The 22,062-nt window shown below is 53.9% G+C and overlaps 1 protein-coding gene across 7 annotated transcripts; it reads right to left on the bottom strand.

Annotated features, from left to right (window-relative positions):
* Positions 1-3,806: 3,806 nt before the first annotated feature.
* On the bottom strand, positions 3,807-22,042 carry NUCB1 (nucleobindin 1). 7 transcript variants are annotated; one of them, XM_045440621.1, is made up of 13 exons: positions 21,817-22,042; positions 21,263-21,396; positions 19,381-19,488; positions 16,806-16,938; positions 12,976-13,079; positions 9,496-9,681; positions 9,137-9,227; positions 6,450-6,508; positions 6,087-6,179; positions 5,909-6,001; positions 5,398-5,568; positions 4,841-4,937; positions 3,807-4,736 (listed from the first exon to the last, which is right to left on the bottom strand). In XM_045440621.1, exons 2-13 carry the CDS (start codon positions 21,383-21,385, stop codon positions 4,624-4,626), a joined length of 1,371 nt encoding a protein of 456 aa, XP_045296577.1. In that variant the 5' UTR covers positions 21,386-21,396; positions 21,817-22,042; the 3' UTR covers positions 3,807-4,623. The 7 variants fall into 7 exon arrangements, with proteins under 7 accessions (XP_045296577.1, XP_045296575.1, XP_045296576.1 ...); XM_045440619.1 differs by having other exon boundaries at positions 21,233-21,396; positions 21,817-21,939; XM_045440620.1 differs by having other exon boundaries at positions 21,233-21,396; positions 21,828-21,903.
* Positions 22,043-22,062: the final 20 nt, after the last annotated feature.

A 22,062-nucleotide genomic window follows, 5' to 3' on the forward strand; every position in this document is an offset into this window, starting at 1 on the left:
CAAGAACTGAAAATGGGCCAGCGTGGTTGAAGAAAAAAGACCGTGGGCAAGTGGGATGGAAAACAGGCCTAGGGACGCAGGCAGGGGCGGAGTCATGAAGGACTTGGAGAGGACACGAGAGGGCTTTCAGCAGGAGCAGGGGCAAAGATCTAATGTGGGCAGCTTTCTTGTTTCAGCACGTACCACTGGCCTGACTCCCATATTCATTCAGCAAACATTTTTTACTTTTGACTTGGCCCTGTGCTGGTTGATGGTGGGTACCCAGGGATGAGCCTCACTCCACTTCCTGCTGCCCTCCAGTCGGGGGGGAAAGAGACACAACCTGTGCTGGGCACAGTAACGCCCACCCCCTAAGCCCCCGCACAAAGATGTTCATGCTCTGATCACCAGAACTTGTGATTAACGTGACCTTAGGTGGTAAAAGAGATTTGGCAGATGTGACTGTTAAGGCTCTGGGGATGGGGAGATTATCCCGGCTTTTGTGGTGGGCTCACTGTAATCACAAAGGTCCTGGCAGGGAACTCAATCAGAGAAGATGTGACAACAAAAGAGAGTAAGGGATTTGATGGGGCGCCTGGGTGGCTGGGGGCAGGGGGGGCGGGGAGTCGGTGTTAAGCGTCTGACTTTTGATGTCTGTCGAGGTCATGATCTCTCGGTTTGTGAGGCTGCTTGGGATGCTGTTTCCCTCTCTCTCTGCCCTTCCCCCGCTCATGATCTCTCTCTCTCTCTCTCTCTCTCAAATATAAATAAATATTTTTAAAATCTTTGGAAAAGCTGTGCTGCTGGCTTTGAAGCTGGAGGAAGCGGCCATCAGCCAAGGAATGCAGGCGCCTCCAGAAGCTGGAAAAACAAGGAAACAGATGCTCCCCTAGAACTTCCAGAAAGAACGTAGCCTGGCAGACATCTTGATCTTAACTAAGGAAGACGCATGTTATACTTCTGACCTCCAGAACTGCAAGATGATACATTCCTGCTTTAAGCCATGAAGTTTGTGTTACTTTGTTGTAGCGGCAATAGGAAACTAATACACAGCTCCAGACCTTGTAATGAATACACAATCCTGGACACCTGCCATATGGTGGAAACAATAGGCAGTGTAGAGGCGGGTGGGGGGAGTGGGGCTACCCTTAACTCAACCTGGGGACCAGGGAAGGCTGGGCAGATTGATGCCCAAATTGATTTTTAATTTTTTAATTATTATTATTTTATGTTTTATTTTATATTTGAGAAAAAGACGGAGACAGAGACAGAGAGCGAGCAGGGGAGGGGGCAGAGAGACCCCCCCAGACCCCCAGAATCTGAAGCAGGCTCCAGGCTCCATGCTCGCCTGGTGCAGAGCTCGAACTCACGAGCCGTGAGATCATGACCTGAGCTGAAGTCAGACACTTAATCAACCGAGCCACCCAGGCGTCCCCCAAACTGATTTTTTTTTTTTTAAGTAGTATTCATGCCCAGCATGGAGAGCCCAACACCGGGCTTGAACCCATGACCCTGAGATCAAGAGACACTTAACTGAGCCACCCGGGTGTCCCTGCATTTTGAAAGATTTTGGTGGAGGTTTAGAAGGAATAGAAGGAGAGATGGCATTCCAGACGAAACAACTCTTTCCAGCAAGAGAAAGCTGGATCATTCAGAAGTGAGAGCCTGGGGGCGCCTGGCTGGCACATTAGGTAGAGCCCACGGCGACTCTTGATCTTGGGGTCATTGAGCTGAAGCTCTTTTAAGCAGAGCTTACTTGGGGCGCCTGGGTGGCGCAGTCGGTTAAGCGTCCGACTTCAGCCAGGTCACGATCTCGCGGTCCGTGAGTTCGAGCCCCGCGTCGGGCTCTGGGCTGATGGCTCAGAGCCTGGAGCCTGTTTCCCATTCTGTGTCTCCCTCTCTCTCTGCCCCTCCCCCGTTCATGCTCTGTCTCTCTCTGTCCCAAAAATAAATAAACGTTGAAAAAAAAAAATTAAAAAAAAAAAAAAAAAAAAAGCAGAGCTTACTTAAAAAAAATAAAGTAAGTGAGAGTCTGGAACCCAGGATGGGAGTGGGTAAAATGAGTGAAAGATAAACCCGGAGGGGTCAACTGGGCCATTTGGGAAGGGTCAGGAACTCGCCCGGCAGGCGATGGAGTGTGAAGGTGAGAGCAAAGGAGGTGAGGAATAGGGTCTTACTTAAGTGTTAAAAAAAAAACACCGATGAAATTAAAGGTCACACAGAAACTGTCAACCACATAACAGATGGGTGGACAGCATGCCAGGCAGAGAGCAGAGCATTTATTCATTAACTCATTTATTTAAAAAAATTTTTTAATATTTATTTATTTATTTATTTATTTGAGAGAGACAGAGAGAGACAGAGCGTGAGCAGGGGCGGGGCAGAGAGAGAGGGAGTCACAGAATCCGAAGCAGGCTCCAGGCTCCGAGCTGTCAGCCCTGAGCCCGACGTGGGGCTCAAACCCATGAACCGTGAGGTCATGACCTGAGCCAAAGTCAGACGCTTAACCGACTGAGCCACCCAGGCGCCCCTATTCATTAACTCATTTAAAAAAAAAATTTTTTTTTTAAAGTAATCTCTGTGCCCACCATGGGGCTTGAACTCACGATCCTGAGATCAAGAGTTCCCTGCTCTGATTGAGCCAGCCAGACACCCCTCATTAACTCACTTATTCACCAGATTTTTTTTTTTTTTTAAGCACAGATTCAGTGCCCAAAAGAACTTAACATGATACTTCAGAACATAAACTTTGGATCCAGCCCGCCAGCGTTCCAACCCCAGCCCTGCCACTGACCAGCCTGCGGGATCCCAGGCAAGCCACTTGGCTTTCTCTTATTTGCTTCATCTGTAGAATCGGGTTGATGAGGGTAATTACCTCGCAGGGTTTTTATGAAGAGGAAATGAACTGCTATTTATAACGGGGGCTCCCAGGAGGGCTCCGTCGGTTAAGCGTCTGACTCTTGGTTTTGGCTCAGGTCATGATCTCACCGCTTGTGGATTTGAGCCCGGCCTGAGGCGCTGCCCTGGCAGCTCGGAGGCCGCAGCCCGGAGCCTCCTTTGGATTCTGCGTCTTTGGATTCTGCGCAAGAGGAGTGGAGCCCCACATCTACTACAGCAGAACTAGGACATTGGGAGAACGTGGTTCCCTGCAGGCCCCGGAGCCACCCTACCTTGGGACGTCTTGTGTTGGGAGATAATACTTTCCCTAGGCTCAGTGCAGAGCCCGATGTGGGGCTCGAACTCACCAGTGGTGAGATCATGACCTGAGCCAAGACCAAGAGTCAGACGCTTAACGGACTGTGCCATCCAGGCGCCCCTTTTCTAAGCTTTGCGGTCCTTGTGACTGAGATCCTGCTGAAAGGTGTGTGTGTGTGTGTGTGTGTGTGTGTGTGTGTGTGTGTGTTCGCACTGGACACATCAGGAGAGGACAAAAAAGATGCCAGGATGTGGCTGCTCAGATATTATGCTTGAATTGAATTTTAAAGAATGGGGAAGACTTGAGGCGCCTGCGTGGCTTAGCGGGTTAAGCGTCTGACTCTCGGTTTCCGCTCAGGTCATGATGTCACGGTTTGGAAGTTCGAGCCCCACATCGGGCTCTGCACTGACCGCAGGGAGCCTGCTTCGGATTCTGTGTCTCCCTCTTTCTCTGCCCCTCCCCTGCTCGTGCTCTGTCTCTCTCTACCTCTCAATAATAAATAAACGTTTAAAAAAAAAGTTAAAAAGTAAAATAAAACGACTTAAGAAAAAAAAAAGAATGAGGAGGACTTTAGCAGGTGAATTGGGGATGGGGCTTCAGAGGGAACAGTATATGCAAAGACACAGAGGCATACATTGTTCCAGAAAGTGTATTTGGATGGAACCGGAGGATAGAGCAGAATTGGGAGCTGTAGGAGATAAGGCCAGAAAGGGGAGGGGGCGAGGCCTCCCACATGAGGCCGAGGGAGGGGCTGGAACCTGATCCTGGGGCAGGGTTGGCTCCAGGGCCCTTCTGGGGCTGTGGGGGGAAGGGGCGAGGAGCCAAGCAGTCAGGGTGGAGGTGGAGGTGGCTGGAAGCCAGGGTTGCTAGTTATCAGAGCTAATCGGCCCTGCTTGGGACTCTGCTAGCCTTCACACCCAGCCCAGGGGAAGACGCCGCCTTTGAGGCATTGGTGGTCCCACGGAAGGGAGGGAAATCTCTCGAGGGACCACCCAAACTGGGCAGCAGGCAGAATTCTAGCAGCTGTGGGGATGCAGGGTGCCAGCCAGAGTGGCCACAACCTGGGCAGCTGAGGCCTTACCATCTAGGGAGGCAGGCACGAAGCAGCAGACCCTTCCCGGGAGGGAGGGGGCTTCTCTAAGTTGGGGTGACCCAGTGAGGGCCCCGGGCAGAGCTGAGAAGGTAGGTCCTTGGAGGGGATGGGCAAGAAGGGGCCGCAGACTGGGAGGCTGTGAAGGAGGAGGTGAAACACGCTGAGAGATGCGGGCTCAGGAGGCATCGTGTCACATGCCACCCTCCCCTCCCCTCCCCCCGTAGGCCACCGGCATATTGCTGGCCCCCGGGGGGGGTGGACTGAGACTCCTCATCTCCCTCGCATCAGCTGCCTCAGTAGGAACCCAGAGTGTCTTGGGGGGTGGGGTGGGGGGTGGGGAGGAGTCCCAGGAGGATCACAGGTGCTGGGTATCCAACCGGGGCAGCTCGGGGGGCTGATCGGGAACCTTCTTTTCTGAAGGGTCTACATCCTTCTGGTCACCGGCCGGCGCTGGGACAGGAGCATCATCTGGAAACGGAGGGAGGAAATGGTGACGGTAGACATCCCAGTGTCTTTCTCCCGCGGACACCGACTGGCTCCCGCCCCGTGCGCCCCAGGGCCCACCAGAGCACCTGTGTCCTGGCTGAACTTGAGCTGTCCCTCAGGGCCAGGGGCTGGGCCGTTCTGGCTTTGCTGCTCCTGTTTCCTTTGTTCCATTTGCAGAACGGCCTGCAAGGGGTGGGGGAGATCGCACAGGCTAGAGGGTAAGGCGGCAGCTTGCTAAGTGGTGAACCAGCCCCTTCTCTAGGGGCATCTTTTTTTTTTTTTTTCTCTGAGAGTTGAGCTTCATAACAGTTAAAAAGACCCAGTTCTCCCTCCTCTGGCAGGGCTCGGGTCAGACGCTGGGACAGGGAAGCCTTCCCTGAACCCTGGCTGAGTCTAACCTCCTCCTCTGTTCTTGGCCTCTTCCTCCCCCCTTCCTGCTTACAGCCCCACTGCCCTTATCCAATATGGCAGCCACAGAGCTGCCAGGGATGGGGACAACGTCTGCCCTTACTCAAGATGGCGGTCACCACCTGAGGCTCTACCAGTGATCAACACGGGAGCCACAGGCCTTCCCAGCCTCTGAACACATACGGATAAAGGCCACCAGACTCAGAGGATGGGCCCAGCCTCCCTGGCCGGTCACCTGCTGCAGCTCTCTCTTCTGGGCCTCCAGGCGGCCCTGGGAGCGCCCTAGAGCCTCTGTCTCCTGGCTGAGGCGCTGAGCCTTGGCATTCAGCTCTGCCTCCCGGGCGGCCAGCTCCTCCTCAAAACGCCTTAGTTCCTCCTCTGTGTAGGCAGGGTGCATCTCCACTGTCTGCCGGAGAGGGGACAGGGGCCATCAGCAGGGCCATGCCGGCCTTGGCCCACTCACGTTCGAGACGGCGCCACTAACAGGAGGTTTGGGCAAGGCTGGGAGGCCTGGGCCACGCGTGTGGATGGAGGAGACTGAGTGCAAGCCGGAGAGGGGGATAAAGACCCAGAGAAGTGGGGGGGAACAGAGACCCAGAGGGGGCACTGAGACAACCCAGAGGCAGAAGGAGGCAGAGACCCATGGTAGGCGAGCAGAGGCCCAGACAGTAAGAGAAGTGGCCAGAGAAGGGTCAGGGCCGGGGGCCAGAGGTATTCAGGACCCAGAGAGTTCCTCAGGTCCTCACCTCCCAGCCTTCCCCGGTGTCCCCGAATTCCTTCCTCTGGGTGGATGCGAGGAACTCCTCCAGGGTCACGAGGCGGTCCTGGTTGGTGTCCACCTACGGAACCAGGGTGACGGAGCTGGGCCTCCCTCCGGCCCTGCCCCCTCCCGCCCCATCCATGGCCCCGGCCCCCTCCTCTCACGTTCTTCATCACGTGCTCCCTCATGCGAAGCCGCTCCTCCTCCATTTCCCTCATGTCATCTTCTTCATTCTTCGGGTCATACACCTTCTCCAGCTGCAGGGTCAAGTGACAGGCAGGACATACGGAGGGGTCCAGGACAACCTCTTTCCTTGGCTACTCCACCTCCTCATGCACACAGACAGGCAACTTCAACTTCCAGCAGCCCTCGGGGCACCTGGCCACGCGCGGCAGCCTCTTTTTGCCGTGGGGGCTGCTGGGAGTTGTCGTTTCCCCTGAATTCACCTCCAGGGGGGTCCAGGGGGACCCGAGGGGACGCAAGGCTGACTGGGCATCTTCTGCACCCATGGCTTCCAAGATGCTCACCTCCTTGGTGAAGAGGGCCTCCAGCTCCTGCTCATCCAAGACACCATCACTGTTGATATCTGAGGGGGAGACAACAAAGTATCTTGGGGGACTGCGTACAGGGTGGGTACAGGTGGGGCTAGAGAAGGAATTTGGGGCTGGTGTGGGCTCCGTGTTCAGAGGTCAGGTGTCCCTGGGTCCCCAACGACACAGTGATATCCTTGCAGCTTCAGCACCCCATTGGCTCGTTGCTTGGTCAGCCACTTCCCTACCAACCAGGGTCCCAGGAATGGAGTAAACGAATGTGGGCTTCACCAGGACTGTTCTCGGGGCAGTTGTCACACACAAGACAACTTGATCCCTAACGCCTGGAGATCTGGGCACAGGATCAACCCCCTTGCCCAGGATCCAGGGTGTCAGAGGCCTCTGCCTCCCAGAGAACCAGGCCAGAGGAACCCCTACCTGCCTCTCCGTGTGTACAGCTACACGGCTCCCGGCTTCTCAGCCACGTGGGCCATGTTCACTGTCTCCCCTCCTCTGCTTACTCAGATCAGCACCCACCCTGGTCCTTCAGAGATGGCCAAGAACCCTGACCTTGCAAATCCAGCGCTTAATTTTTTTTTAAAGATTTAATTTTTAAGCAATCTTTACACCCAACGTGGGGCTCAAGCTTAAACCCTGAGATCAAGAGTTGCACGCTCCACCGACTGAGCCAGCCAGGTGCCTCGCCAATGGTCAATTTTTAACTCACATTTTACTGGACTTTCTGCCCTTGGCCTCTAGAACATCAAACGCTTTTCTCCAGATGCCCCTCGTTCTCCTTCATTGGCTCCGTCCTCCTCCTGAATGCTATATATTGGTGCACCCCAGGGCTCAGTCCTGGGACCTCTTGTCTAACTAAGCTTCAAGTCCAAAAGTAGGCTTCATGCCCAGCACGGAGTCCAACGCAGGGCTTGAACTCACGACCCTGAGATCAAGACCTGAGCTGAGATCAAGAGTCAGACGCTCAACCGACTGAGCCCCCCAAGGCGCCCCTGAATTTAAATTGATTAAGATAAAAATTTCAGTTTATCAGTCCCACTTGTTACATGTCAAGCATTCAGTAGCCACACGTAGCTGGTGGCTGCCATATTGGATGGGACGGGACATTCTCCATCGTTACAAAAATAGTTTGATTGGCCAGCGCTTCTTTAGATGGGTTCCTCCAATCCCTGGGCTTCCAGTGCCATCCACGAGCTGCTTCCACACCTGAATATCTGACTCCCAACTCTCATCTCCACGTGACTGTCCAATCGACATCTCCAATTTGACCTGAACGGACACGGTTCCCAACTTCCCCTGCCAAATATGCTTGCTCTTCCCCATCCATCCTTCCAGTTGCTAGGGCCAAATACCTTGGAGTCACCCTTGACTCTTTTGCTCACTCGTACTCCTCATCCAGTCCATCTGTGAATCCCACCAGCTTGACCTTCCAGATAAATCCAGACTCCAACCATTCTTCCCTACTTCCCATGATGCAGCCACCAGCATCTCCAGCCTTCTCCTGGCTTTGGCCCTGGCCCCGCCAGCTGGACTCTGTCAACCCTTAAGGCAGATGGTGTCAGTCCTCTGCTCAACACCCTTTTGTGGTGTCCGATCTCAGAGAGGATAAAATCCAGATTCCTTAACCCAGCTGGAAGGCTTGGAGCAAGCTGGCTGTTACCTTGGAGACCCACGTTCACTCTTCCCTGGGTGTCTGCTGTTCCCGCCACCTAGAACACTCCTCCCCCCCCCCGCCCCAATGTCTGCAAGGCTCAACCTCAGTTCACTGAAGTCTAAGTTCAAACGTCAACTCTCTGGAGCTGCACCGCCCAATAGAGTAGCCACTGGGACACGTGAAATTTAAATGAATAACAATCACATACAATGAGAAATTCAGTTCCTCGGTCACTGCAACAGCTCGGTAGCCAGATGGGGCACTACACGCTCCAGGCCCTTTAATGGGCAGCTTATGTACAAATTCTAGAGTATCTCACACTCCCTGGTTTCTCAGATTCACTGGAATACGGCGTGATCTATTTGCCTGATCACCGGCTCTGTGAGAGGGGGGACCTTTGTTTTGTTCGCAGCAGTATCCATGGGGTCTCCGTGAAGCTGGGTCTTTAGAGGGAGCTTAGTAAACGTTTGCCGAATGAATCAGCTGTGCCCTGTTAAGCCCTGCTGACTCCCTGCAGCCTCTGGGACAGGGTCCTAGGCACATCTGAGATGGCCTGGCAACCCCAAGCTATGTTTCTAGATGGGAAGAGAATGAAGGGGAAAGTGCCTTTAAACCACCATGGGGAAGGTGCTTCCCAGGTCCCTGGAGGCCTGTTTAATTAGGGAATGGCCCACTGTTGGCAATAGGGCTCCTGGCGGGGACTGGGGCTTCTGGGCTGCTGTGGGAAGGGGGGACCCAGGCCTAGCCAAGCCTGAATTGCTTACTCGGTGGACATCAGCCAGTCCCGAGGATGGAGAAGTCTGGTGTATCCCAGAAAAGAGGCCTAGCTCTTCTATGGAAGATCCTAGCAATGGGGAGGGGTGCAGCCTTCTAGACCAGCAGGAGAGATGGGCTGAGGTCTCTTTGGCCTGCCTGAGCCCCAGTGTCGGAGCTCCCTCCTTAGTATTCAGGTCCCAGAAAGGCCAGAGGCTCAGGGTTCAGCCTGGGTCTTGGGGCTCCCTCCCCACCTTACCATGCAATATGAAGAAGGTCTTGGGGTTAAACCTGTTGGGGTCCAATCCATCCAGCTCCTCCCACACCTCCTTCAACTGGGCTTGGCTGCCCTGTGGAAGGGAGAGCCAGGGGCTCATGAGCAAGAAGTCTGGGTCCCCCCCATCCCTCAGATGTCATTTTCTTCCAGCAAGAAAGCCCCCCAAAAAAAACCTCCCTAAAACTACAACGCCCAGCAGCCCCTGGAGGGACTAGGCATGTTTAAACGGGCCTTTGGCCTCGGGGCCTGCTGGGAGTTGTAGTTCTTTAGCTACTTGTTCCTCTTATGGCGCTTGGAGAGTTGAACTTGGCTGTGGGGTGGGCACAAAAGGGGGTCCTTACAGGTACGTTGACTTTGGGATGCTCTCGGTGCCGGCGCTGTTGCTCCACCAGCTCCCTCTCTGCCTCCTTTCGCTGTTCCTCTCCCAGTGACTCCAGATAACGGCGTCTCTCATGTTCCTTGAGCATCTCGTAGCGTTTGAACTCTTCGTGATGGGCTGCATCATACTGGGCAAGGTCTCGGGTAGCCTGGGGAAAGGCAGACGGTCATTCTCCTCTCACTGCCATATATAGGCCCTAAATTTCAACCTCCAAATTCCAAGCCCTCAGCCTTGAACCTGGGGCAAGGGCCGCCCCAACCTCCATCCAGTCCTGAGTTCCATGTCCTGAGCTCAGTTCTTGATCTCTATGACCCACTCTTGCCTCATGACATAGCCGCCTCTATTTGTTCAAAAGAGATTAGGATGGTTACACAATAATGATTGTTTTTTTAAGTTTATTTAAGTAATCTCTACACCCAACACAGGGCTCGAACTCACGACCCCAAGATCAAGAGCCACACACTCCTCTGACTGAGACAGCCAAGCACTCCTACACAATAATAACTTTAACCCACCCCTTTCGAGTCCTCCACAATCTCAAGATCTCGGAGGAACAGGGCACCCGGCTGGCTCCATAGGTGGAGCGCGTGACTCTTGACCTGGGGGTTGGGAGTTCAAGCCCCACATTGGGTATAGAGAGCACTTAAAAATAAAATAAAGAAAGGGGCGCCTGGGTAGCTCAGTCAGTTGAGTGTCTGACTTCGGCTCAGGTCATGATCTCACGGGTCATGGGCTCAAGCCCCGCATTGGGCTCTGTGTTGACGGCTCGGAGCCTGGAGCCTGCTTCGGATTCTGGGTCTCCCTCTCTCTCTCTGCCCTTCCCTCTCAAAAATAAATAGACATTAAAAAAAGAAAAGAAAAGAAAGGTCTTGGAGGAATAAGCAATAAGGAACAACATACGAGGCAGACTATGGAGAGCAGCCCAGCTAAACGGTAATGAACCCTGGGTCTCCAATTGTTTTGCCCAGGGTTCAAATCCAGGCTCTGGTGTGTGAACAAATTCCACTAGGCTGTGTGATCTTGGGCAAGTTACTTAGCCTCTCTGTGCCTGTTTCCTCCTCTGTAAGATGGAGATAGCGATACCACACTGGGTTGAATAGTATCCCCCCCACCCCCCAAATTCATGTCTACCCAGAATGTCGGAATGTGAACTTATTGGGAAATAGGACTTTGTAGATGCAATTAGTTACAACGAGGTCCTACCAGACGGGTGTCGGCTCTAAATCCAAATGATTGGTGTCTTTATAAGAAGGGCACAGAGAAGATGCAGAGACACAGGGAGAATGCCATGTGACAATGGAGACAGAGGCTGGAATGATTTGTCTACAAGCTGAAGAGTGCTGGCAGCTTCCAACAGCTGGAAGAGGCAAGGAATAGGTTTCTCCCTAGAGCCTTTAAAGAGAATAGCTCCGCCAAAAACAAGGTTTTAGCTCAGGGCTACTGATTTTGGACTTCTGACCTCCAGAACTGAGAGAGGATACATCTTTGTTGTTTTTTAATTTTTAAAAAAATTTTAAGTCATCTCTACACCCAACGTAGGACTCGAGAACTCAAGACTCCCAGATCCAGAGTCGCATGTTCTAAGGACTGAGCCAGCCAGGTGCCCTACATTTCTGCTGCTTTAAGCCCCTGAGTCTGTGGCAATTTGTTACGACAGCCACAGCAAACTAACACACCCGATAAGGTCCTTCCTGGCTTCTGATCTATACTATAAGATGATAATTTCAAGTTGTTTTCAGCTACTAAGTTTGCGGTAATTTATTCCTGGGCAGCGCAGGAAACTAACACAGCTGTTATGTGGGGAACAGAGCACTGCAGTGTTCTTAACCTGGGGAGACTGGCCCACAGGACACCACTGTCAAAGGCTGAGGGCATTTTTGGATGCCACAACAGGGGTAGGTCTCCAGGTGTCTAGTAGGTAGAGACCAGGGATGCAGCCAAACATCATACAACGGGGGCGCCTAGGTGGCTCAGTCAGTTGAGTGTCCAAGTTTGGCTCAGGTCATGATCTCGCAGTTCATGGGTCTGAGCCCTGCATCGGGCTCAGTGCTGACAGCTTGGAGCCTGGAGCCTGCTTCGGATTCTGTGTCTCCCTCTCTCTCTGCCCCTCCCCTGCTTGCACTCTCTCTCTCTCTCTCTGTCTCAAAAATAAATATAAGCATTAAAAAAAATTTTTGTTAACATACAATGCACAAGACTTCTCCCACAACAAAAATTATCCAGCCCCAAATGTCAAGAGTGCTAGGTTGAAAAGTCTGGCTGGTGAACTTGGAAGGCAGAAGCAAGGAGCCCAGTGAGGAACTGGCGATGAGAAATGATGGGAATTAAAACTAGGAGATGACTGGGGGCCTGGAGAAAATGGACAGTTTCTGGAATGTTCTAGAAATATGTGGCAAAAACACCCCTCAGGGACAGAGTCCAATGCTGCATGGACTCAAACGGCTGCTGCTATTATCTTCAGAGCCACTAGATGGAGCTCCAGTAGGCCAGAAAAACAGGGCTCAGGCCAGGAGGAGGGTAGGGCCTTTGCGCTGGGGCATGTTGGGGACTTGCCGAAGAAAGGCGAGGAGGGGAGAGGCAGGGGCAGATCTGGGCGTCCCCTTCCACTCCCCAACCCCGTGGCCCTTGGCCTTCCTCATGAGGCTGGGCTCGAGATCCCATTTCTCAGATAAGGTCTCTATTACTTCTGTGCCTGCTGTAGCAAATTATCATAAATTTGGAGCCTTAAAACAATACACATTTAGGGGTACCTGGCTGGCTCCGCTGGTAAAGTGGAGGACTTTTGATTTCAAGGCTGTGAGTTCAAGCCCCACACTGGGTATGGAGAAGAAAGAAAGAAAGGAAGGAAGGAAGGAAGAAAGAACAATAGGGGCGCCTGGTGACTCAGTCGGTTAAGCGCCTGACTTTGGCTCGGGTCATGACCCCACAGTTCGTGGGTTCGAGCCCCATGTCAGGCTCCGTGCTGACAGCTCGGAGCCTGGAGCCTGCTTTGGATTGTGTGTCTCCTTCACTCTCTGTCCCTCCCCTGTTCACGCTCTCGCTCTCTTTCAAAAATAAAGAAACATTAAAAAAAAGAAAAAAGAAAAAAAAGAAAAAGGATGTGTAGGGTGTGACGTCTTTGGTGCGGGGGGGCCATTGTTCTGCCTCCCACAAGGACACAGAGGAGACAGCCCCACGCCCCCCACCCTCACAAGTCATAGGGGAAGGACGAGCCAAGGAGGGATTTGAATCCGGGTCTGAATGGAGCCAAGCCCACCTGCCTATATCTGTTTTCCCAGAGAGAATCTGGGGAGGCCTTGTGGGCACCACCCGGCCCTCTGCAGCCACCGGCCTCACAGAACACCAGGCAGGGGTGAGCGGGCTCACGTCCCAGGCTCCCTTCCCTGCTCCCCTTCCACAAAGCCTCCTTCAGTCCTCGGCCTGTCGGCCCCTTCACGGCTACCGTCTGGATCAGCAGCTCTAGGTCCCGAGCCTCGAATGTGTGCTGATTCTGAGGGTCCAGGTGTTCAAACTGCTTCAGGAGGCTCAAGTGATCCAACTGTACATCTGGATGAGGGAGAGGTATTAAAAAAACAAAACAACAACGACAAAAACTCAAAAAGAACACCTCACGGAACGTTCTTGCTTTTAAAATCCCTGCCCTGGGCTAGATGCGCTCTAAAGGAAGTCAGCTTAAAATAACAATAACCATAATAATAACTAACACATAGCGGGGCGCCTGGGTGGCTCCGTCGGCTGGGCGTCCTGACCCTTGATTTCGGCTCAGGTCACGATCTCACGGTTCGTGAGTTCAAGCCCTGCATCAGGCTCTGCGCTGACTGTGCTCTGCCTGCTTGAGATTCTCTCTCTCCCTCGCTCTCTGCCCCTCCCATGCTTTCTCTCTTTCTCTCTCTCAAAAATAAACATAAAAAAAAAAGGAGAGAGAGCCCAGAGAAACAATGTCCCGGCACAGGGAAAGGCATGGAGCCAAGGTCCAGAGGTGGCCGGGGTGTGTTGTTAAAACTAAAAAACACTGACACGAGAGGATGGGGGAGAGGGCGACTGTGGAGGGAGGGGCAGAGGAGCAGGGATGGCTGTGGGCTTGGTCCTACAAGCACTGGGGAGCCATGGTGGGTTCTAAGCAGAGGAGGGACAGGACTTGGGTTAGGTGCCATGGTGGGCTGGGTAACGGCCCCCACGATGCCCCCGCCCTAATCCCAGAACCTGTGAGCACGTCACATGGCAAAAGGGACTTTGCAGCCGGGATTAAATCAAGGATATTGGGATGGGGAGACCACCCCTAACTACCCAGGGGACCCTATGGCATCATAAGGGTCCCTATACGTGGGAGGCAGAGGCAGACCCGACCACAGGAGAAGACCGCGAGACTGAACACAAACGCGACACGGCTGGCTGGCTCTGAAGATAGACGAGGAGGCCACCCGCCAAGGAAGGCCGCGGGAGCAGCTGGACAAAGCCAGGCAGCAGGCCCTCCCCTAGAGCCTCTGGAAGCAGCGCAGCCCTGCAGACGCCTCGATTTTCGCCCCGTGACACTGATTTTAGTCTGATCTCCAAACCCGTGTGTGTCGTCTGAAGCCACTCGTTGTGCTAATCTGCTACGGTGGCCACGGGAGAGCAACACGGGTGTTAGCAGCACCCCACTGGCTGCCGTGCGGGGAACAGAACAAAAAGCCAGCGCGGCGGCAGGGGGCCCGGGGAGGAGGCGACCACGGGGATCCAAGCAGGGCCCGAGGGGCGGCAACGGACGTGAGAAGCGGTCAGATTCTGGAGATGCCCTGAGCTGGTGAAGGGACAAGAGTCGAAGCACGCGGCGTAGTGCGAGGGACACAACAAGCCGCCAATTCACAGGCGGGATTTTTTCCCATTAGTGACGAGGGGAAGTCTGGTTTCCTGGAGAGCAAATCGGACTCTGAAACTATAATAATTAGAACAGCACAACAGGGGCGCCTGGGTGGCTCAGTGGTTAAACATCTGACTTTGACTCAGGCCATGATCGCACGGTTCATGAGTTTCAGCCCCGCGTTGGGCTCTGTGCCGACAGGGCCTGCTTGAGATTCTCTCTCTTTCCCTCCCTCTCCCTCTCCCTCTCTGCCTCTCAAAATAAAGAAATTAATTACATTAAGTAGCAAATAAAATACACAAATAAAACCGAAGGACAGAGAAGGCGTGGGTGCATAGTGTGGAGGAGGTTGTCGGGTCACCTTCGAGATCTGGGACCCGCCTGGTACCCAGCACACGGTAGGACTCAAGGCATGTTTGGAGGATGGATAAATGGAGGCAGACAGAAATGAAAACAAAGTTCAGTTGTCCCATTGACCCTCAACGCCTTCCACGCCATCCGCCAATGCCCGCCATCCCCATCCATAACATGGGAGCTTCAGGGGGTGTCAGGAACGAAAGGAGGGGCGTGGGTGAATCTCAGTAAAAGGGCCATGTTCTTACACTTAGCAACAGGCGGGAAGCTGTCCGAGTGGCACCAGAACACCACAAAGCTACGGGAGGTATAACACCACGGCCCGTCATGGCCAAAGTGGGCAACCACCGAGGAGCCCATCAACTGATGAATGGAGAAACCCCGGTGTGGTCTATGCACACCGTGGAATATTACTTGGCCCTAAAAAGGAACAAAGGGCCGATACATGCTACGTTTCGGCTGAACCTTGAAAACATTATGCTAAGTGAAAGAAGCCGGGCGTGGGGCGCCTGGGTGGCGCAGTCGGTTAAGCGTCCGACTTCAGCCAGGTCACGATCTCGCGGTCCGTGAGTTCGAGCCCCGCGTCGGGCTCTGGGCTGATGGCTCGGAGCCTGGAGCCTGTTTCCGATTCTGTGTCTCCCTCTCTCTCTGCGCCTCCCCCGTTCATGCTCTGTCTCTCTCTGTCCCAAAGATAAATAAACTTTAAAAAAAAAAAAAAAAAGAAAGAAGCCGGGCGCAAAAGGTCACAGATGGCATGATTCCATTTATATGAAATGTCCAGGAATAGGCGAATCCAGAGAGACAGGAAGTAGGTTACTGGTTGCAGGGGCTGGGTGGGGGGTGATAGCTGAGGAGTTCGGGGTTTCTTCTTGGGGGTGATTACAACGTCCCAAAATTGACTTGGGTGATGGTTGTATATACCTGTGAATATACTAAAAGCCAATGAATTGTACCTATTAACTGGGTAAACTATATACGACATATGAGTTATATTTCAATAAAGCTATTAAAAGAAATAGTGTGGGGGGGGTGCCTGGGTGGCTGTTGGTTAAGCATCTGATTTCGGCTCAGGTCACGATCTCAGGGTTTGTGAGTTCGAGCCCCACATCAGGTTCTGTGCGGACAGCTTAGAGCCTGGAGCCTGCTTCAGATTCTGTGTGTCCCTCTCTCTGTCTCTGCTCTCCCACGGCTTGTGCACTCACTCTCTCTCAAAAATAAATACATAAACATTAAAAAAAAAAAAAAAAGAAATTGGGTGGGATCTTGGAATCTAAAACTGCCTCTCTCCTCCAGGTACGTTTTTTTTTTTCCTTTCTTTTTTCCAACCAAATCATTAGACTATAAAATATCGTCTCAGATACAAATGCCTACAAATTAGAATCCCGCCAGCTGGGGAGATAGAGAATAACAGAGCAAGGAAAAATACAGTGCACCCTTTGAAACTTCCCGACTTTGATCACTGCATTGTGGTTATGTAGGACCATGTGGCCGTTCAGAGGAAAATCACACTGGAAAAGGGGGGAGAAAGAGATACAGTCTGCAAGGAACTAGCGAATGTCGCTGGAAGGCAAATAGAACAAAAGCTAATAACTGGAGAATCCAGGTCAAGGGTATTCAGGGACTTTGAGCACTATGCTTGCAACTTTTTTTCTGGAAGTTTGAAGTTACATCAAAATTTTGAATGACCATGGTTTTGTAAAATAAAAATTTAAAAAAACCCCAAAAGACTGAAAGCAAAAAACCAAAAAACCCGGGTGGCTCAGTCGGTTGAGTGTCCGACTTCGCCTCAGGTCATGATCGCGCATGCATGGGTTTGAGCCCCGCATAGACAGCTCAGAGCCAGGAGCCTGCTGCGGATTCTGTGTCTCCCTCTCTCTCCGCCACTCCCCTGCTCATGCTCTGTCTCTCTCTGTCTCTCCAAAAACAAAACATTAAAAAAAAATTTAAAAAACAAAAAACCAAATAAACCCACCAAGCAGTTATGTTAGCGGCAGAATGTTCTAGAAAGAAAACTCGATCCCTCTTCTATGTGTATTATGGGGCAGGGAGGCCATCCCACCCTACCTGCCCCTGCTTACTGGGCTCCTGCTCGGCGTCCATCTTGGCCTTGAGGAGCATCCGCAGCCGGGACACCTCTTGCCGCTTCAGCTCGTCCAGCTTGGTGCGGACATGATGGCTGACAAAGTCCAGCTCCCGGCTCAGCTTTCCACTCTGCCCGAATAGGGAGGAGACACTGGTCAGGCTGGGAGCCTGGGAGGGGGCACACTGGGCGGCCTCATCCTTTCTCTGCCCTCTCTGGAACCTTCTACCAGCTTTTGGATGCCTGGAAAGCTTATAGACCCATACCTGCCCCCAGAGCCTCCGACATAAAATCCCAACCCCTCAGCCTGGCATTTGAGGCCATGCCCACCTCTGTAGCCCCATCTCCCGTCATCCATCAAATCGCACTCGCTTCCGGCAACACTAACGGGGCATCGGCGCCTACACTCAAGGCTCCTTCCCACCTCTTGGCCTTTGCACATGCTGGTTGGTCCCTCTGCCTAGGATTCTCTTCTGCCACCACTTTTCAAGTCTAAGCAGATCCTCACTGCTCTTCACAATTCGAAGGGCGGGGGGCGCCTGGGTGGCTCAGTCGGTGAAGCGTCTGACGTCAGCTCAGGTTATGAACTCATGACTCGTGAGTTCGAGCCCCCCGTCGGGCTCTGTGCTGACAGCTCAGGGCCTGGAGCCTGCTTCGGATTCTGTGTCGCCCTCTCTCTCTGCCCCTCCCCCACGCACGCTGTCTCTGTCTCTCTCAAATAAATAAATAAATAAACTTAAAAACAAACAAACACACACCCTCAAAGCAGATGGCACCTCCCTTGGAAAGAACCCCCCCCCACTAACTCCCTGTCCCCCAACATACACACCCCTGAATAGGGTGCCTTCCCTGAGCCCCCTCGACTGTCACTGCAGATTGTCTGTTTCCCAGAGTCGACCCCACCCCTCTCCGCTCACAGCCCCCAAGCCTCCCCAGTGCCCACAGGACAGAATCCCTGTCTCAATAAAATCTCAATTTATTGAGAGAGACAGAGTGCAACTGGGGGAGGGGCAGAGAGGGAGGGAGACCCAGAATCCCATGCAGGCTCCAAGCTGTCAGCACAGAGCTCGACTCGGGGCTCGGACCCACGGATCGTGAGATCGTGACTTGAGCTGACGTCGGACGCTTCACCGACTGAGCCAGCCAGGTGTCCCCGACTACTTCATTTGTACACACAGTTCCCACTGTCTGAAATGCCACCGCCCCACCCCCCCACCGCAACTCTACACCACAGACCTGCCCACTGAGACTTTATTTTTTTTATTTATTTTTTTTTTTAATTTTTTTTTTCAACGTTTATTTATTTTTGGGACAGAGAGAGACAGAGCATGAACGGGGGAGGGGCAGAGAGAGAGGGAGACACAGAATCGGAAACAGGCTCCAGGCTCCGAGCCATCAGCCCAGAGCCCGACGCGGGGCTCGAACTCACGGACCGCGAGATCGCGACCTGGCTGAAGTCGGACGCTTAACCAACTGCGCCACCCAGGCGCCCCCCCACTGAGACTTTATACCTCACTTGGGGGCATCCATTTTCTAGAAACCCTCTCTCACTTGTCAGACTGGACTTGGCCCTCCCTGGGGCCTCCCCAGCACCCTCTACGATCTGTCATTGCTCAGCCCGCTTTCTCAGTCACTGGAGACTCACGCGGTCTCTCCAGCCCGCCTGGGGCGTGGCCCTCAAGAGGCAGCAGTGACAGTCATATTAACCTCAGCCAGTGAAGCATCTACTATGGGTCAAGCCATGTGCTGGACTCCCTGAGTCTGTCCCCTAATCCTGCCTACAACCACATTTTACAGCTGGGTAAACTGAGGCCCGGGCGGAGACGCCACTTGTTCCAGGGCCCTCAAACAGCGACTGGTACCAGATCATGTCTCCCCACATCCTTTTCCTGCTCTGGACCTCAACACTGGAGCGGAGAGGCGCCTGGGTGGCTCAGTCGGTCACGCGTCCGACTCTTGGCGTCGGCTCAGGTCACGATCTCGCGGTTTCGTGAATTCGCGCCCCACATTCGGCTCTGTGCTGACCTCACCGAGCCTGCCTGGGATTCCGTCTCCCTCTCTCTCTCTCTGCCCCTCCCCAGCTCGTGCACTCTCTGACTCTCTTAAAGTAAATAAACTTAAAAAAAAAAAAATGAGGATTACCTCAGTTCCTCGGGAGGCCTTCCGCGAGCTAGAGGTGGTGCTAGCTAGTGCCCCCAACATGTCCAGGGTTTGAATTCTTCCCGAGCAGAATGCACGACACTGAACATTCCGGGGAACCAGCACTCACACGGCAGGTCCTCGGACCGCTACCCCGCATGCCTCAGCCCTTTGTGCGTCTTACCCTTGGATGATCCTAACCCGAGCCCTGTCATGCAGGTTCTAGTTCTAACCCTCGGTTTTACAGACGGGGAAACCGAGGCACCGCGAGGGGCGGTCACACAGCGTGTAACGGAGCCTGCGCCCTCTGCAACTATGCTTAACCACACGTTCTGTGGCCCCTTGAGAGAATCCAGTCCGTTCCTGGACTCTGTCCTCCGAGCGTGCACCCTTCCTCCTCTTCCCCGCCCAACCTGGCTCGCGCCCAGCCGCACCTTGATATCCTCGGCGTTGGCAGCCTGCAGCTTCTCGCGGAAATGCCCATCTGTCTCCAGCACATTGATGACTTCCTGGAGATACCGATGGTAGTAGAGGCCTGTGTCCTAAGGCAACAAGGACGAACATAGCAGCCCAGCCTTCACCCTTCTCCGGCTCCTCCCCGCAGGTAGGACCCAGGCCCCGCTCCCCTGGGCACCTGCTGAAGGACCCAGAGACACCCTGCTTGGAGCAAGGGGCAGGCCTGCGCCGTGGCACAGAGGCTCTGGGGCCAGCCGACCCCAGTTCCAATCCCCATCTGCTCCGTAACCCCAGGCAAACGGCCCGATCTTCGGGGCCACGGCTCTCCTCTCTTCCCAGGCCTGCAGTGGAGACGAAGTGAAAATCACGTGGGTAGATACCCAGCCCCAACACTGAGCATGGAGTGGGTGCTTAGAGTGGACACACCAGCATTTGTTCGCAAGTGAAATATACCCTCATTCATCAATCATCAAGCGCTCACCGAGCCCCTATCGTGTGCCAGGCACCGGTACAGGGGATATAGCAACTGAACGAGACAGACAAAAACCGCTAGGCTCCGGGACCCAGACCTGCCCCGTGTAGATGGCCAGCACGCTCTTCTCCCCGGGCCTCACTCTTCCATTTTAAAATAGGCAATAAGGGGCACCTGGGTGGCTCACTCGGTTAAGCCTCCGACTTCGGCTCAGGTCATGGTCTTGCCGTTCACGGGTTTGAGCCCCACATCTGGCTCTGTGCTGATAGCTCAGAGCCTGGAGCCTGCTTGGGATTCTGTCTCCCTCTCTCTCTGCCCCTCCCCTACTGGCGCTCTGTCTCTCTCTCAAAAATAAATAAACATTGAGAATAATAAATAAAATGAACATTAAAAAAAAAAAAGAGAGAGAGTACCCACCGAGGCTCTGAATAATCTACCCCCAGGCTCACTCTGCTCTGGTCACACTGGCCACCTCTATGCCCTTCTATTTGCTCTGCTCTCCCCACCACACAGCCTTTGCTCAGGCTGTTCCCTCTGCCTGGAATGTTGTTCCCTGCACTTCAGATTTCAGCTCGTGACCCTTCCTCCTTGACTATCACACTGATGTCCATTCTCAGGGAGGCCCAATGTCTTCCTGGTCTGTGATGGCCCAGGGCTTGTGTTAGCACTGTGTCTGGCCCACAGGAGGTGCTCAAGAAACGTGTGCAATGAATGAAGGGAAAGGGAAGTCAAAGGTGCCTTTCTGGGCCTGCAAAGATTTCACCAAGCAGAGGCCTAACTCACAAGGTCTGGACTGCCACACAGGAGCACGGGATGATTATGTTCCAGAGACAGTAACGTGCTCTTTACTGATAGGTGCTATGTGAGGATTCAGGCCACAAATCAGGGCACTGGCCTTGAGGATCTTTAAAGTTCCAAATTCCCTAAGAGAGAAGGTTTCCTAGCATTTGATAAACACATGTTGGAATTAACACATGGGCGGTTTACCCCTCCCTTCCCAGGAGCTCCATGAACTGAGAACACCTCAGTTGGCTAACATCACCTGCCCCAGGTGCTAGTGGGAAATGTAGTTCTTTTTTTCCCCTCCGTTCCTGCTTGAGAGCAGGGGGGCTTAAAACAACAGAGGTTTAGGTAGGGGGTAATGCAGATTTGCCACTTAAAATCTGACCTGATTTCCCACACCTCAGGGCCAGGGACTTAGAAACATGCAGTCCCCCCCCCCCCCCCAAGTTTTTCACCACGTCAAAGCCCAGGCGACTGCAAAGAATGTCAGGCAAACTTCAATCTGCGTCCCTGGGGGAAGTATCCACCCAGGGGCGACGGGGATCCGCGGGAATTGTAGTACCACTTGCAAACACCTGGCTGGAGAGGAGGGCAGGGCCACTCACGGGGCTCTCGGTCGCAGGGCTCTCCTGCTGGGGCGTCCCCCGCTCCAGGGGCACCGCCAGAACAGCGCGCAGCAGCAGCAGCGGTAGCAGGAGAAGGACTGCGCGGGGCCCGGAGGAAGGCATGACGACGTGGCCTGTGGGGGGCAGAGGGGTGGATGTCTGTCCCAAGTCGCCTACTCCCCTGGACCCAGGAGTCTGGGCCCCCAGCGCCCCCCCCCCCCCGCCATCTAAGAGTCAAGACTCAAAGCGTCTCGTTTCCCGAGACACAGGATTCCGAACCTCCAGTTCCTCCTTCCTTAGACCCAGGAGTCCTGGCTCCCAGCACCCAGCCTCTTCGCTCAGACTCAGGAATCCGGGATCTCAGTCCCCCTCGCCAGAACCGAAGGTTCAGAACCACCCCCCGACCCCCCCGCCCCCCCGCAGCCTCCTCTTCTGTCAGGATCTACAAATACTGGTGCCCAGTCCATCCTCCCCGAAACCCAGTTTTCCAGCCCTCTGGGCCCCTTCCTACCGCTCCTCCCAGGAACCCATCTGGGACCCCCCCAGCCCCTCACCTTTCCCTCACCGCAGAGGGCGTTTTCCCGGGCTCGGACCTCCGGTGCGTTCGGGTGATTTCCCCTCTAGACCACGCCCACTTTCCCGCAGAGGACCCGCCCCCGGCGGCCTGATTGGTCCGCGCTGGTTTCAGTCCCCTTGGTCCCTGTCTAGGGGCCCGCCCCTTGTGGAAATCGCTAGCCTGTTCTCGAAAGGCTCTCCTCCTTTCTCGGAAGCTCTTACCTCTTGACGCCGCATTTCCTGCC

Source organism: Leopardus geoffroyi, chromosome E2 (assembly GCF_018350155.1).
Source record: "Leopardus geoffroyi isolate Oge1 chromosome E2, O.geoffroyi_Oge1_pat1.0, whole genome shotgun sequence".
Lineage (NCBI taxonomy): Eukaryota > Metazoa > Chordata > Mammalia > Carnivora > Felidae > Leopardus > Leopardus geoffroyi.

Bases quoted from the DNA above. Each gene is read 5' to 3' on its own strand.
- NUCB1 (XM_045440619.1), bottom strand. From the start codon at position 21,385: ATGCCTTCCTCCGGGCCCCGCGCAGTCCTTCTCCTGCTACCGCTGCTG. The intron at 6,509-9,136 runs GTAAGGTGGGGA...TCTCCCCCTCAG, and splicing joins GACCTTCTTCATATTGCATG to ATATCAACAGTGATGGTGTC. The intron at 4,737-4,840 runs GTGCTCTGGTGG...CTCCGTTTCCAG, and splicing joins CAAGTTCAGCCAGGACACAG to ATGATGCTCCTGTCCCAGCG.